At 57.8% G+C, this 14,000-nt stretch overlaps 1 protein-coding gene across 1 annotated transcript in view; it reads left to right on the plus strand.

Annotated features, from left to right (window-relative positions):
• Nucleotides 1-4,777: 4,777 nt before the first annotated feature.
• LOC129648596 (kinesin-like protein KIF19) overlaps nucleotides 4,778-14,000 on the plus strand; it is a 35,972-nt gene continuing 26,749 nt past the window's right edge. The window contains exons 1-2 of the mRNA XM_055575048.1: nucleotides 4,778-5,149; nucleotides 6,716-6,796. Of these exons, the coding sequence (XP_055431023.1) occupies nucleotides 5,111-5,149; nucleotides 6,716-6,796 (120 nt within the window). The 5' untranslated portion in view covers nucleotides 4,778-5,110. The remainder of the gene's footprint in view (nucleotides 5,150-6,715; nucleotides 6,797-14,000) is intronic.

The raw sequence follows: 14,000 nt of genomic DNA on the forward strand, positions 1-14,000 counted from the left end.
CATCTTTGTGCTCGTGAAGTTCAATTATTAATAATAATAAGGACAATACTAAGGATTAGTGCTTATTATGCCTCCTGTACTCAGAGCTTGTCAAGTTATCTCTGTCGTTCTTTTGATAAAGTCGCCGAAGGTTTCTGCTCTGACTGGTCCTCCTCAGCAGAGGGAGAAACGGGTTCTGGGAGACAGGTGGGCATGTGCCAGGTGACCGGGCTCATGAGGGTCAGTGCGGGGACGGGAGCCCAGGCAGCTCACCATGAGCCTGCAGGGCAGGTGACCACAGGCTGGGTGCTGTGCAAGGTCCTCTGGGGCTGTGGCGTTCGCGGTGGGCTGCCCTGAAACCACAGCAACGCAGCGCGTTCAGCGACCAGAGACGGTAGGACCAGAGAGCCATTCAGAAGCCACCGTGCGCCAGGAGACGTCCTGGACCACCGTTCAGTCTGCCGGTGGCCGCTGGTCCTGAAGGTGACCGGAAGTGCCCTTTTAAAAACCACCTGTGTTAAGGATCTCACTGGGGAAGAACCCAGGGTCAGCCACCCCTTGTGCCCAAAGAGGGAAAAAAAATCCAGTTGCCATGGTAAAACAGTCATCAAGGGGCATATGGCTTGAGCACTTGATCTGTGCAATAGCCCCAGAAGGGCTGATATTACCACCTTCAATCCCTGAGTCACTACGTGCCTGCCGAGCAAGACCCCGGGGGAGGGGGGGCTGCCCGAGTCTCGTGGGAGCAGTGGCACAGAGGGGACCCCAGAGCTTATGCCCTTACACACCCCATTCCTCGGTCTCCCAGGAGGAGGAAGGGGCCGGCCCACCTGCATCCAGGGAGGGGCCGCTGGCACATCCCACATCCTGCTTTGTGGGGTCTCCTGTGATGGGCCCCTCACTGCGGGAGGACGCAGGGAGCCCCAGAACTGCCCGACGAAGGTCAGCGGTTTCAATGGCAGTTTCAATGGGGCAAGGGGGTGATTTTGCCTTCAGTGGGACACTTGGCGACATCTTGATTTTTTTAATTAATTGATTAATTTATTCTTGGCCGCTCTGGGTCTTCCGGGCTGAGCACAGGCTTTCTCCAGTTGTCTGGGGCAGGGGCTCCTCTCTGGCCGCAGTGCTTAGGCTTCTCATCGCTGTGGCTTCTCTCGTCGAGGAGCACGGCCCCTGGGCACCCGGGGCCCCTGGGCTCAGCGGTTGGTGCTGCACGGGCTCAGTTGCTCCGCAGCATGTGAAATCTTCCTGGGACAGGGGTCAGACCCGTGTTCCCCTGCATCGGAAGGGGGATTCGTAACCACGGGACCCCACGGGACCACCAGGGGAGTCCTGGGGACATTTCAGATTGACATGACCACTCGGAGGGCGCTCCTGGCATCCCGTGGACAGAAGCCACAGATGCCGCTAAGTATCCTAGGGCGCGCAAGACAGCCGACACCACAGTGAACCATCCTGCCCGAGATGCCAACAGCGCGGAGGTCGAGAAACCCTCACTTACGGAAAAAAGTCTATCCAGTGAAATCTCCCGGAGAAAGTCAGAGCTCCCTGCATTGGCCCCGGGCACACTGGACCGCTGCATGAGATGTTCGGCCGATGAACTCCCAGGGAGAGTATTCCCTCGCTGTACCAGAATTTGGGCCTTTGGCTGGTGCTGCCCAGGATGGGCCACCCCTGGAGTCTCATGCCCTTCGCTGTGGTGCAGACGTGCCGCGGTGCCAGACGGCATTTGAGGAACGGGTGTGGGAACGGAGAGGAGGGCCCCGCAGACACCGTGGGGAAAAGGGCGTCATGGGCTCTGAGAATGCGACACCCATCACCGCCCATCCTCACCGATGACCATCCGCCTTCTCGTTCCTCAGCCTCCTCTGGAGCCTGTTGCCTAGTCTTCCCCGATGGGAAGCAAGACAAAACCATGATGCATCCCTGGAGACCCAGACGCCACTGGAAAGACCTGGCACGTGGGCGTGGCACGTGGATGATGGGGCCCTGGGTGTGGGACCCATCCAAGCAGGTCGGGAGGGTGGCGGAAGCAGCGGCCGGACCGCTGTGTGCACAGCAGTTAAGGCCCCCCACCCCGGGTCCATGCACACCCGGGGGAGAGTCTGCTTCCTCCCGGACCTGTGTTCCTCTCTGCCGAGCTGATCGATTACGATGCCACTGGCCAACGACGCACAGCTGCCGCCATGGCAGCCCTGGGCCCTCCAGGGGAGTCACGGCCCCACAGTCCCTTCTGCCGGGCAACTGGGTTCTGTGGGCCGCAGGGCGGGACTCTGAAGAAGGATCTCCTTGCCCTTTGTTCGAAACCAAATGCTTCCCCAGGGTCCAGAGGCCCCTGAGATGGCACTGGCCCCAGGGGAGTCAAAGGCGGTCTGCTAGGAACCCACTTAGGGCTGTTCTCTGTCTCCCAGAAACAGAGGCCTGCTTCTGCTTCCAGGTCGGAGCATAGCTTTGAAAAGTGGGGGAGACAGCAGGCAGGGGGCCCAGGAGGCCGTGATGCTGTCCAGGTGAGAAGAGGTAAAAGTTGGAGCCCAGGCCATGTGGCCAGGAGATGACGAGGAGGAGACGCACTTGCCGAAGTAGAACCGCCAGGATCAGAGGAGAGTTTGGGTTAGGATTCGGTGCTTCCACTGCCAAGGGCCCAGGCTTGATTCCTGGTCAGCGGACTAAGATCCCGCATCCACACTGGGTAGCCGAAAGAGAAGAGAGGACTTCCCTGGTTGTACAGTGGATAAGAATCTGCCTGCCAATGCGGGGGACAGGGGTTCTACCCCTACTCCGGGAAGATCCCACATGCTGTGGAGCAACTAAGCCCAGGCATCACAACTACTGAGCCCGTGTCTAGAGCCCGGGAGCCGCAACTACCGAGCCCACGGGCCACAACTACTGGAGCGACTGCACGTGGCGTCTGGTGCCCCAACAAGAGGAGAAACCCGAGCACTGCAACGAAGGATGTCCCCCACCCGAAGCGACTAGAGAAAGCCTGTGCAAAGCGATGAAGACTGAGCACAGCCAAAAATAAATACATGTTAAAATATATATTTACGTAAAGAAAGAAAATGAATGGAGAGGATGAGAGGAAAGGGGAAATCAAAGACAACTTAGAGGTCCAGGGCTCTCGAAGACGGCGGTGTCGCTGACAGAAATACCAGAGTCAAGCAGGGAATGTCTGAGGATAGAGAGGACTTTGTGATGAGTCGGGATGCAAGTAAGATGGGCTGGGACTGCCTGCGTAGAAGCTCCTCTTGTTTTGACCAGCATGGGCCATCCTGGGTGGGATTTATGCATGAGGAGGAACAGAAAAGAGAGAAAAATAGCTATAGTGTAATTAATTAGAGGCCTCTTGTACTGATCCAAACAGATACGATTCAGGGGGTCTGAAATGCAAGTCTAGAGGGTGTTTTGTGTTTTTTTTTCTTTCAACACATTTTGGATCTTCCTTTTTTTTTTTTTTTTTTTACCCTCGCCATGCTCTTTGTTCCCCAACCAGGGATTGAACCTGGCCCTCGGCAATGAAAGCACAGAGTCCTAGCCAGTGGACCACCAGGGAATTCCCTGGAAAGTGTTTTTGATCCAGATGATCCATCTTCAAACGTACTGCTCCTCAGTGCCGCTCACCCACTTGCAAACTGGCCAAGTGCTGTGCGCTGTCCCAGGAGCAGCCTGGGCCAGAGAACGGGCCGAAACCTCGGGAGCCCTGCGGGAGTGTTTGGTCTCCACCAGGCTATCCTTGGTTTATCTATTTACCAACTCCAAGGCCACAGGCAGGTTCCTGACACTGTTTATTAATAACTGTACCTAACGCAAGCTCCTCGGGGGCAGCCAGGGAAGCCAGTCCCAGAGCACAGGCTGGCATCATGTTCTGGATGCGTGCCAGGCCGTCTGAGACAGTCCTGGGGGATGCGCGGCTCTTCTTTACCCAGCTCCTTAAAGGGGGCATGAACCTCACTGGACGCCCCTCGCCCAGTCATTGTAGGGGTGCTGCCAGGCTCAACTTCAGGAGAAGACAGGAAAGATGGGGGCTTCTTCCATCAGAAGTGGGTAGAGCTTCACCATCACCCCGGACACTAAGGCCCGGGGGCACAGGAAACCTGGCTCCAGGTGGTTCAGCAGGTTGGGTGCGAGGTGGGACCAGAATCCCGTTTTCCCGGGGCCCCCTGAGGCCAGGAATCTTTCCACCGTGCTCCCTGCAACTGCAACCACTGTTGTTCCCATCAAGGATGGGGACGACAGCGTTTGACCTGCACTTTCTTGCACGGTATGGTGGCTCTTGGGCTATCCTGGTGGCTCAGCAGTAAAGAACCCACCTGCAATGCAGGAGACGCCAGCAGACACAGGTTCCAAGATCTCCTGGAGAAGGGAAGGGCTACCCACTCCAGTACTTTTGCCTGAAAAATGTCAGGGACAGAGGAGCCCGGCGGGTTACAGTCCATCGGGCCGCAAAAGAGTCCCACACGACTTAGCGACTCAACATCAACACTGTGGGTCTTACAGCAGGCAGGGAGCCAGAAGGCACACAGTTCCACCCATCTTGGCCTAGTCGCTGGGTTTACCCGTCAGGTCCTGTTAGTTCACGGGGCTCTTCTGTGACAACCCAAGTGATACTGGCGTTCCCCTGCACGTCCGCCGGTGGGCAGCCCGGGCATCCTCCTCACCCGTTCTGTCACTGGACACTTCGTGAAGACACCGCGCCAGCGACATGAGCCTCAGCCACGGTGCCCGCAGCGACCATGGAAACATGAGGCTGCCCACTGCCGCCCGGGAGACGCTGAGAGTCGGACGGACGGACGGGCAGCCGATGCGCGTGGCCCGAGCGGGCAGAAAGAAGGCAGGGAGCACGGGCGCCCACGGGGCGGATGCAGAGCCGCGCCGAGGGCCCGGGGGTCGCCCAGGCCGTTGGCAAGTTCGGCCTCCCGGGCGGAGACGTCCACCTCCCGGTTCGCAGCGCGAGGGGGGCGGGTCGCCTTCGGAGCCCGCCCCAGGCCCCGCCCGCCCCGGTCCGCGCCCTCGGCCGCGCGCGCCTTGTTGGTTTCGGGTTGTCAGGCAGCGGCCGCGCGGGCCCCGGAGGCGGTGGGCGTGCGGCTCGGCCACGCCCGCGATCTCGGCCTGAGCCCTTCCGCCCGCCGCAGGCATGAAGGACAGCGGGGACTCCAAGGACCAGCAACTCATGGTGAGACCCGGTCAGCCTCCTCCTCCTCCTCGACCCCATCTCCGGCCCCCAGAACCCAGACTCTGCCGGCGGCCCCCAGACTGTATTGGGTGTTTCCACTAAGAGAACACTTAAAACCAGGGGCTGCGACGGTCCTGAGCAACTTTGCCAAGTCATGGATATCAAGAAGGAAGGCATCCTGGCCACCCTGCTAAGACCTGAGAAGTTGGCCAGGCTTCAGTCCCATCCCCCTTTACACCTTCCCACCAGGGGACACCCTGAGGCCAGACTGCTATATGATCCCGAAGAGACAGGAGCAGGGGGCGCCCGACCCATCTTCCGGAAAAGGAAAGTGGAGGTTTCCTGGTGAAGGAGGGTAGCTGGAACTGGTGGGGTCAGGAGGTTAGAGGGTTTTGAGGACCATAGGTGGGCAAGAGTCCCCACGTGGCAAAGGAGCAGGCACAAGATTGAGGGTGGCTGGTTATTGAGTTGCTGTCCATGTCAGGACTCTAAATATTTCAAAGAAATGCTGGAAGCCACCGAGATGGCCCCCCCAGGGCCCTGGGGACTGGAGCAGAGGAGGAGGTGTGAATGGGGGTCCAAGAAGCAGCTAGAGACAAAGACAGATTTCTGATTATCAACAGGGCCAGGTTAGAGTGATGAGGGTGGGGGAGACTCAGGGATCCCAAGGCCGATGCGCCCTCTCAGCCCCTAACTTCTGAGATCTGGGGAAGCTCCTCCACCAGCAGGTGGGTGATGATGTTACTGGAGGATAAGGCAACCCCAGCAAGCCCCGGGCTCTGGAACATCCTGTCTGGCAGTTTAGAATTGTCTCTTTGCAAATGGCTTGCCTTGGCAGATGTGGACAGAGGGGCTGCCCCTCCCACCTGTGGAGTTTGACTGAGGATGCAGGAGGGCACTCTGACAATGAAGTGCCTCTGAGAGTGAAGGCTTCTTACCGGGCCTGCAGATGGCTAGTTATACCCACGCGCCCAGCAGGTGTTTCCCCTTGTTCAGAAGAAGAAACACCTCCACCTTCTTTTGGGGAGACCCACACCCAAGATGGGGACCCATCATCTCTCTCTGGCCGGAGGACAGAGGGAGGAGGGAGCCCCTGATGGCGCTGTCCTTGGGTAGGGATGTAGTCAGCACGAGGAGGGGAGGTTCCCTGGGCCTCCATTCCACCATGTGGCCGCCACATGCAGCACGTCACTCACAGACGCACAGACAGGCTGCCCCGGTGCCAAGGGCTCCAAGTGAAAAGCCCAGGGGAGCTGCAGGTGCTTAATTCGGGCGTGTGACTGATGCAGCCGGGAGGAGCAGATGGCTGTCTCCTCTGGGGCACAGGCTCCTGGGAAATTTATAGACACAGACACAGCCCACACGCTCTGGACCTGGTGCCCTCGCCCTGGATGGTCGCCTTGAACCACCGAGGTTTCCTCAAGATGAGCTGGGCGTGGCTGGCTGATCAGAGAGGAACCCACGGGGCTTGTCCGAGGCAAGGATCCTGGGGTCCTCTCATCCTTCTCTCAGGGGCCCAGCACAGCCCTCTCCATCTAATCCTGGGGGTCTGACCTTCCCTCCCAGGTGGCGCTCCGGGTCCGGCCCATCAGCGTGGCAGAGCTGGAAGAAGGAGCCACCCTCATCGCCCACAAAGTGGACGAGCAGGTACGTGGGGGCTGTGGCCAGGAGCCGCAGAGCAGGACAGGGGTCTGCTCTCACCTAGTGGGGGCAGGTACCTACTCACCTGGTGGAGGCAGGAATGACCCCTCCTCTACCCTCTGAGCTCTGGGTTGTACTATTGATAGCATCGTCAAGGAAACCACCGCCCTTCTTCCAGGAAGCCTCCCTAGATTGATCCAAAGAGAGCTCAAAGCTTCCCTGGTCCAGGGGGAAGTGAGCTGAGCCCTTTCATCCAGCCCGGAAAAAATTCACATACCTTCCATGTACTCATGACTTAACTTCCCCACCTTAATGGATCCGCTCCCCATAGGGCATGTGTTCCTAGGGTCACCAGACTGTTCATGGTTTGCAGGTCTTTGGACGTCTGTTTGCTCTCTTGGTCTTCCTGTCACTATTATGAGCTGGGCAGGGCAAGCTCCACCTCCACTTACACAAGAGACAATAAATATTTATCAAGTACCCACAACACACTGGGGATAGTGCTAGGAGCCAGGAAACCACGGTGAGCAGAAAAGACCCCGTCTTCCTTCCATGGCTTTCTTGTGATGAAACGTATGAGTGTGTAGCCAGCAAGGGCTGCAAAGAAATGTGTGCTGCTGTGGGCGTAAGAGGGAACTTGACCTTGTCCCGGAGTCAGGGAGGACTTCGCTGAGAAAGGATGCTTGAGCTGAAACACGCGGGATGAAGAGGAGCTCTTTAGGAGTGTGCTGAAGGGGGAATTTCAACCAGAGGGACTTGTGTGTGCAAAGGCCCTGGGGTGAGAGGGGTGGTGATACACTTGGGTCACTTAGAAAAGGCCAGTGTGGCTCAGGCTGGAGAGAGAAGGGGTGAGAGGAGGGCAGGAGCCACATTGTCCCCCACGGCCGGGGTGTTTTCTGTTTGTTTGTTTGCTTGCTTTTAAAGGAAGGTTTTATTTTTGACATTTCAATCTTTAAAAAAATTTTTTTATTTTTGGCTGCATCGGGTCTTATGTGGGATCGTCATTGTAGAGCACGGGCTTCCGTCTAGCTGTGGCTCCAGGGCTCAGCAGTTGCAGCACGCAGGCTCAGTTGTTCTGAAGCCTGTGGAATCTTAGTTCCCCAGCCAGGGATCAAACCTGTGTCCCTTGCATTGCAAGGTGGATTTTTAACCACTGGACCAGCAAGGAAGTCCCAGCCAGGATGTTTTTTGGGGTAGGCAGTTGAGGATCCAAATGTGGGCTGGGGGTGGGCACCATGGTGGGGGCAGCAAGGGCAGTCTTGGTGCCTGGGTAGAGGCATCATGCTGCTCTAGCCTATGGGGACCCTGAAAGCGGCCACTTGCCTCCGGGAGCTCCGTGGCTGCTGCCGGCTTCTCCTGAGCTCCAGGGCTCATCAAGGCGGCAGAGTGTGCTGGGGAGCGGTCAGAGGAGTTGGGGTGGCCCCGCGTGGTGCAGAGAGAGACGCAAAGTGAGCACTTGCTGCCCTTGATCCTGGAAGGCTGGACTCAGGAAGCCCGACGGCCAAGATATGAAGAGCACAGGCGGGCAACACAGCATGAGCTGCCGGCCTGCCTCTGGGGTTCCCACGAGCTGTGGGCATGGCGGAACTGGGTGGCACCGGCCTCCTGATCTCTCTTCCTCTGTTCCCCCTTGGAAAAGGGTAGCCTTCCTCAAAGACCTCAAGGAAAGCGGGGGAGGGCTGGGAGGCCCCACCTAAAGGCCAGCAGGAGCAGGATGTACGCACACAGCAGTCGTGCAGGGTAGGCTCTGCCTTCTACCAGCTGTGTGGCCTTGGCCAGGCTGCTGCCAGAAGCCTCAATTGCCTCCTCTGTGACGGGGGACAGTAACCCTAACCCTTCCCTAAAGAGTCTTTAGGGAGCACACTGATGGGTGCACAGTGCTCCCCCAGATCCTGGTACGCAGTAGGCATTTAGTAGCTGTGAATTATCATCTGCTGGGCTTCCCTGATGGCTCAGACGGTAAAGAATCTGCCTGCAGTGCAGGAGAGACCAGGGTTCGATCCCTGAGTTGGGAAGATCCCCTAGAGAAGGGAATGGCTACCCACTCCAGAATTCTTGCCTGGAGCATGCCACAGACAGAGGAGCCTGGAGGGCTACTAGTCCATGAGATTGCAAAGAGCTGGGCGCTACTGAGCAACTAGCACACACCTCATCTACTATAAGTTCCCTGCCTACTAAGGAGTTCCATTCCGAGAGCACGTTCGTAAGTCCGCTTAGTGCGTAAGTCCGACAAAGTTAGCCTAGGTACCCGATTAACACCATTGGCTATGTAGTATTGTACTGTAATAGGTTTATAATGCCTTTCACGCAAATAACATATTTAAAAACAAACACAAAAAATAAAGCCTTTTTAATCTTACAGTATGGTGCCTTGAAAAGGACAGTACTACATACAGGGGCTGGCTAGGAGTGAACAAGCAAGAAGGGTTACTGACTGGAGGGGCCGAGGAGGTGGGAGACGGTGGAGCGGAAGGATCGTCAGCAGGAGGAGATGGAGGGCAGGCTGCAGTGTCACGCACGCCTGGCGCTGATGGCACAGGCTCCAGGTCCTTGCTGGAACCAGGTGTACCTTGGCATCTTTGAATGTTCGCACCTTGAAGGCTCGGTGTAGGGGACTTACTGGATTAGTGAGAGAAAGTGCCCAGGGTTCCTGGACTGGCTGATGAGAGGGGCCATCCATGAAGGGCCAGGGAACTCCAGAGGAGAGCCCTCCTTCCCAGCAAGGCCACTCCCTGTTGGTCCCACTTGTCCCCAGGGCTGTCAGGGACAGAGATGCTGTCTCTCTGCGCTGCTCCTGGCTCCCAGCCGGACTGGGGGCTGAGAGATATTAACCGATGCTGATGGAAACGCTCTGGTCCAGGGCACAGCCCATTGTGTGCCCACACACGGCAAACACTGGCTCCTTTCTGTCCCTGCCAGTGGAGAGGGAGGCTGGACTGCGCCTCCGAGAAGGCCCTGGGCTGGGCAGTGCCGACGGGCCTGCTCCTTTCTCAGCTTAGACATATAGAGGGTGGTCTGAGCGGCGTGCGCCCAGGGCTGTCAACACGGACTCCGGGCCCTGCAGGGGGAGAACGTTAGGCTTCTGCCCCCAGCATCTTCTCTCCCCACTGGGTTCAAAGATGCCCTTGCCTGCGACTTCCCTGGCGGTCCGGTGGTTAAGACTCCGCCCTTCCCCTGCATGGGAGTTTGATCTCTGGTCAGGTGACTAAGGTAAAAAAGGATGCACTTGCCTGGCCTGCAGTTTGGGAGAAGCCACAGTGCGTGGCAGGCTGGGCACCTCTCAAAAACCAGCCACCACTCAAGTGCTCCGTTCCTCTGACCAGTAAGACCCTGGGCGGCGGGAGGTACAGACACACAAGTCCAAGAAGAAAAGTGGCGGACTTCTCTGGTGATCCAGTGGTTCAGACTTTACCTTCCAATGCAAGGGGCGTGAGTTCAATCCCTGGTTGGGGAAGTAAGATCTCACATGCCTCGAGGCCAAAATTTAAGAAAAGGGCAAACTCCCGGTCTGGCCAGGCCCTGCACCCTGACCTCCGTGGCTCTTTGGTGACCCCCAGGGCTCGTCTATGGCCCTGGCCCCCCAGGCCTGCATCATTGACCCCGACAGGGCTCGGGGCTGCAGGCTTGACCAGCCTCACTGATGGGCCAGCTGTTCAGCTCCTCCTTCTTGAGGTGTGGAGCCCGGTGACTGGCAGGGAGAGCGTGGGAGCAACCCCAGCATAACACGGCCATGGAACCGCTTCCCAGCAAAGGTGCCGCTGGCCCAGGCAGCCTGCACAACGCCCCGCCTCCACTAAAGAGACTTCTGCTTGGGAAGCAGACCTGCCCTTGACCCAGCGGCTTCCGTTGCCCGCTTGCTTGTGGCCCTTCCTCACAACCCAGCCCCACAGAGGGGCTCCCAGCCCAGTCTGTCCTGGCCTGGGCTTCTAGGCTCTTTCTTCCCTCTGTGATGGAGGAGTTACTTGGCCCCGTGCTCGGGCCAGGGGTTGGGGAGCAACCCAGAGGTCACACTACTGAAGCCCGGCCCTTAGTGGTCAGCAGGGAGGCCGTGCTGTCAAAGCCCGCCAGTCGGCGGTCCTAGTGGGGAGAGGTGGGCCTAGGTGTCCGTCACCTGCTGGCATGAGGGGGGTCCCAGGACAGCCTTGCTTGGAGCTGGGGGTTGTTCTTCTGGGGCTGAGAGAGCCCGTGTTCCCCCAGCTTTGCAGAGGTGGACACGGGCAGGGCAGAGTGTCCTCTGCGGACCAGAGGCCGGTGCCTGCATTCTGAGGAAGCTGGAGCGAGGTTTGGATTTGTAAAGAGGAGGTTCGGGCACCTGTGGTCTTACCTGCCCCTCCCACCGCCCCCGGGGATGTTGATTTGGGTTGACGGTTGATTCGGGGTCATCACAGCGCTGTCACACAATGCCTTCTTAGATGTCTCCAGGGCTTCCCCGGTGGCGCTAGTGGTAAAGAACTCACCTGCCAGTGCAGGAGACATAGGAGATGCGGGTTCGAGCCCTGGGTCGGGAAGATCCCTTGAAAGAGGGCTTGGCAACCCACTCCAGTATTCTTGCCTGGAGCATCCCATGGACAGAGCAGCCTGGTGGGCAACAGTCCACAGGTTCGCAGAGTCCGACACAACTGAAGCGGTTTAGTATGCACACGTAGACGTCTCCACGGGTTCCTGGATGCCCAGCGCTTCCCCAGTGCCTGGTGCGTGGTCGGGATTTAAGAGATGTTAGTTTATCTCAAGGGCTGACAGTCAGGAAGGTTTTAGGCCCCGGAGATAAGTGAGGCCCTGGCCCACCTCCTGCCCACCCGCTTCTGGCTTCAGGCCTTTCTATCTGGTGGTCCCCAGTGGGTCACTGCCACATATATATGTTCGGGGAAGAGTCCAGTAGGAGCTCAGTCTCCTAGCATCGGGGGTTGGGACTAGACTCTGATGCCAGACCCTTCGGGGAGCGCCCCTGATGACTGTAAAGTGAGCGAGGGCAGCCTGAGAGGGTGGAGGGGCCCAGGAGCCCCAAGGCTGGAAAAAGAAGCTCCCAGAACAAAGAGCTTCCTTCTCCCACCCCACCCCCACTGCCCCAAGGAACCCACGGCCCACTGCCCCGCCCCTCAGCCTCCCAGACTGTGTTTATCTGCAGGATTTAAGTCACCTGCCCATATGCATAATCCCATAATTAGCCTCAAAGTCCAACTGTCAACCTCCCTGTACCCCTGGGGGTCCTATCTCAGGAGTCAGGCAAGGGGCTTCCTAGTCTCTGTTTTCTCATCAGAAAGCAGGATGTTAATAACCTGCTCTGCCAGGCCCTAGAGCTGTTGAGAGGATTAGAGCGATCCTGTGAGGGTGAGGCTATTGTGAAAGATAAATAAAGGATAAGGTGACAGATGCTGAGCGTCAGAATCCGTGAGTGAGTGTTGTTCGGGAGCCAGGGCGTCTTCAGTCTGCTCACTGCCCCAGGGGCAGGGCCTCCCTGCACGCCCACCACCCACCGTCTGGTTGCTTCCCGGCTCTGTGACCCCAGAGGGCCGAGCCTGGTGGAGCGTGACTTGGGAGAGGATTCGGGGAGCCTTTCCCTCCGCCCTTAGCCACACCGCCATGCATCTCCCCAGCCCCCTCCCAGCCCCAGACAACCACTTTCCATCTCTATAGATTCGCCTGCTTTGGACAGTTCATGGAAACGGGGTCCTGAAGTCTGTGGTTCTTCGTGTCTGACTTGTTTCACTGAGCATGTTTTCAGGGTTCATCCACGTTGTCGCCTGGGTCAGAGTGTCATTCGTTTTCGCGGCTGGATAGCATTCCATGCTGCTCTGCATCTAATCGACCTCCCCTCAGCTGATGGACATTTGGCTCGTTTCCTACGTTTTGACTGCTATGAATAATGCCGCCAGGGTGCAAGGATGCTTACGCTTAGCCCTGAATGGGCACACGGCAAGTTGTGCGTTGCATTGCTGTGCTCAGCCATCTCTGACTCTGGGACCCCATGGACTGTAGCCTGCCAGGCTCCTCTGTCCATGGGATTCTCCAGGTAAGGATACTGGAGTCGGTTGCCGTTTTCTCCTCCAGGGGATCTTCCAGACCCAGGGATCAAACTCGCGTCTCCTGCATCGGCAGACGGATTCTTTACCACTGAGTCACAAGAGCAATGGCTAAAAAGGCAGATCTGTGGGCCCAGTTCCCCAGAGTTTCTCATTCCATGAATCTGGGCAGTGCTGGGAATCTGCATCTCAGAGGCTTCCAGGAAGACGGTGATGAAGGGATCAGCAGACCCGTGAGAAAGGCAGCCCTGGACCATGTCGGTCACGCCTCTGCTTACCCGGGTCTTCAGAGTCCTGTAGGAAGGTGGGGACCTGGCTAGGATATCAGCCAGGTGTGGCTCTGTTGGGAGCAGTTGGCTGGACCTCGGTGGCTTTATGAGCTCAGCGTTCTAATCTTTTTTCATCTAGCCTCAGGGCTGTCAGGGCCCTGTAACACCCTTCCTGGGATCAAAGTCTCCTTTCTTGAGTACCCACAGGATGGTACAACTAGAAATCTGACCAGCCACGAATTTTCCTTCTTAAAGAACAAACAAACAAATCCAGAAACAGCTTTACAGAGGTGATATCCAGCTGGAATCCGGCTTTTGTTTGGTTGTGTCTGGTTTACAGCCCGAGAATAAAGGAGCTGTGGGCTTAGTAACCTGGACTGGAACTGATGTCTCTTGAGCTGGGCACCCCCTCACATTCCTATTCTCTGCTGGGGCTTCCCGAGCAGGTGAGGGGTGATGGGGTGATTTCTTCTCTCAAGGCTATGGCCCTGCGGGTCCTCCCTGACTTCTGGCCAGGGTGAACATGAGGCCCAGAGAGGTGGTGCAGTCTTCCCAGGGTCACCCAGCAGTCTGGAGCCTGAACCCAATTTGCACATCACCCCCGGCTCAGAGAACTTCGCTGCCAGTTTGGCGGCTTGAGGGGGAACAGCGGTTTTCAAGCGGGGGTGATTGTGCTCCCCGGGGGGCATGTGGCAATGTCACCGCGGGAGGAGGCAGTGCCGGGGCCTCCAGTGCCGGAGGGCTGCTGCCAACCATCCTACAACGCCCGGGACAATTCCCGCTCGCAGTGGTCCAGCCCAAAGCATCAGTAGCGCCAAGACTGAGGAACCCTGAGCCATCCACAGGCCAGAAAGACGTGGTTAGTGCTGCTCAGCTGATCAAAACCAGCAGCTTAGCGCTGCTCAGCAGGAAGAAGTCCCC

This window comes from Bubalus kerabau, chromosome 4, assembly GCF_029407905.1.
Source record: "Bubalus kerabau isolate K-KA32 ecotype Philippines breed swamp buffalo chromosome 4, PCC_UOA_SB_1v2, whole genome shotgun sequence".
NCBI classification, from domain to species: domain Eukaryota; kingdom Metazoa; phylum Chordata; class Mammalia; order Artiodactyla; family Bovidae; genus Bubalus; species Bubalus kerabau.